Source organism: Poecilia latipinna, unplaced genomic scaffold, assembly GCF_001443285.1.
Source record: "Poecilia latipinna isolate Pla-1442-1.1 unplaced genomic scaffold, P_latipinna-1.0 Scaffold1511, whole genome shotgun sequence".
In the NCBI taxonomy this organism is placed as follows: Eukaryota; Metazoa; Chordata; class Actinopteri; order Cyprinodontiformes; family Poeciliidae; genus Poecilia; species Poecilia latipinna.
In genome coordinates, this window is record NW_015114127.1 from 143,139 (window position 1) to 144,469 (window position 1,331).

Sequence of the window (1,331 nt, forward strand, 5' to 3'; positions counted from 1 at the left end):
GATGAATATCGATTTTTTTTCTAGGAAAGAAAATATCGATATATATCGCGATATCGATATTATCCTACAGCCCTAATTGCAATGGAGACCTGCGCTGAGACATTTTAAAGTAATTGTGGCTTTTAAAATGTGTTCTCTCAAATCAACCTAAACAACTCAAAAACTTAACTGATTTAATCTTGTAAATGAAAGGGCAGATAATGAGGAATGTGTCTAAAACAAAAAGAAAAAAATATTTCCCACTCCAATGAAAACCAATCAGTCGCAGAGGGAGACTACAGACAGACCATAATAGCCTGCAGCTCTCCAGCTACGTTGCTATGGTAATTAACGATCGGCACCTGGGCTGGCTCTCTCTGGCAGACAGTATGCTGGAGACAGAGTTTCTATACTTGTGAGACACCCAGCGCCAGTCTCAAGGACCCTGACAAAAAACCATAAGCCCTAGCAAAATTTTGAAAACATTTTACAGGAGCAGGCATGTGTATCTATGTCATGACCACCTTTGAGACCAATAGGGCGATATTTGTGCCTGTGAGGGGGAGTTAAAAAGAGTTTGAGTCAGAAATCCAGGGAGCAGGTGAGCCTCATCAACGTCTGATAGGCTTGCAATCCCTCTGCTGGTCCAATGGAGTAGCTACTCTCCTGCAGGACTCAGGCAGCCAATCAGGAAGGTGTGCTCTCACAGCTGAACCTGCATAACAAAAGTAGCCTGCATATCCTCAAGAGGCCAGTGACCGTAACACTATCATAACCAGCGATCAGGAGGTTCTGTACAGGCTGAAATATTTCCTCTCTGTGTGTGTGTTTTGGTGTCCAGACGTCTCCAGACAAGGTGGACTATGAGTACAGTGAGCTGCTGCTGTATCAGAACCAGATTCTGAGGGAAGCTGGCCTGCACAAAGAGGCACTGGAGCACCTGAACAGCTATGAGAAGCAGATGTGTGACAAGCTGGCTGTGGAGGAGACCAGAGGTGAGCACACTGCCTCTGCAGGCTGCAGTGGAGCCCATGTGAAGGCTGCTGAGGCTCTTAAAACACAGCTGTGCAGCGTGAACATGTGTATGTTTGTAGGAGAGCTGCTGTTGAAGCTGGAGAGGCCAGAGGAAGCTTCAGAGATCTACACAAGACTTCTGGAGAGGAACCCAGAGAACTGGGCCTACTACAAGGGCCTGGAGTACGCCTTGAAACCAGGTGCACACAACATATATCAAGAATTAATTCCCATTAGAATGAAAAGTCTCTCTGCATGGATAATTATTAGAGATGTGCCGATCAGGTTTTTTCCTGCCGATACCGATCACCCATGAGGGCCGATCACCGATACCGATC

The 1,331-nt window shown here is 46.1% G+C and overlaps 1 protein-coding gene across 2 annotated transcripts in view; it reads left to right on the plus strand.

Annotated features, from left to right (window-relative positions):
- The window catches only part of LOC106963238 (N-alpha-acetyltransferase 15, NatA auxiliary subunit), a 21,286-nt gene that overhangs the window by 8,213 nt on the left and 11,742 nt on the right, over positions 1-1,331 (plus strand). For both annotated transcript variants that reach the window (XM_015058039.1, XM_015058038.1), the window contains exons 6-7: positions 821-974; positions 1,074-1,193. In XM_015058039.1, coding sequence (XP_014913525.1) covers positions 821-974; positions 1,074-1,193 — 274 coding nt within the window. The remainder of the gene's footprint in view (positions 1-820; positions 975-1,073; positions 1,194-1,331) is intronic.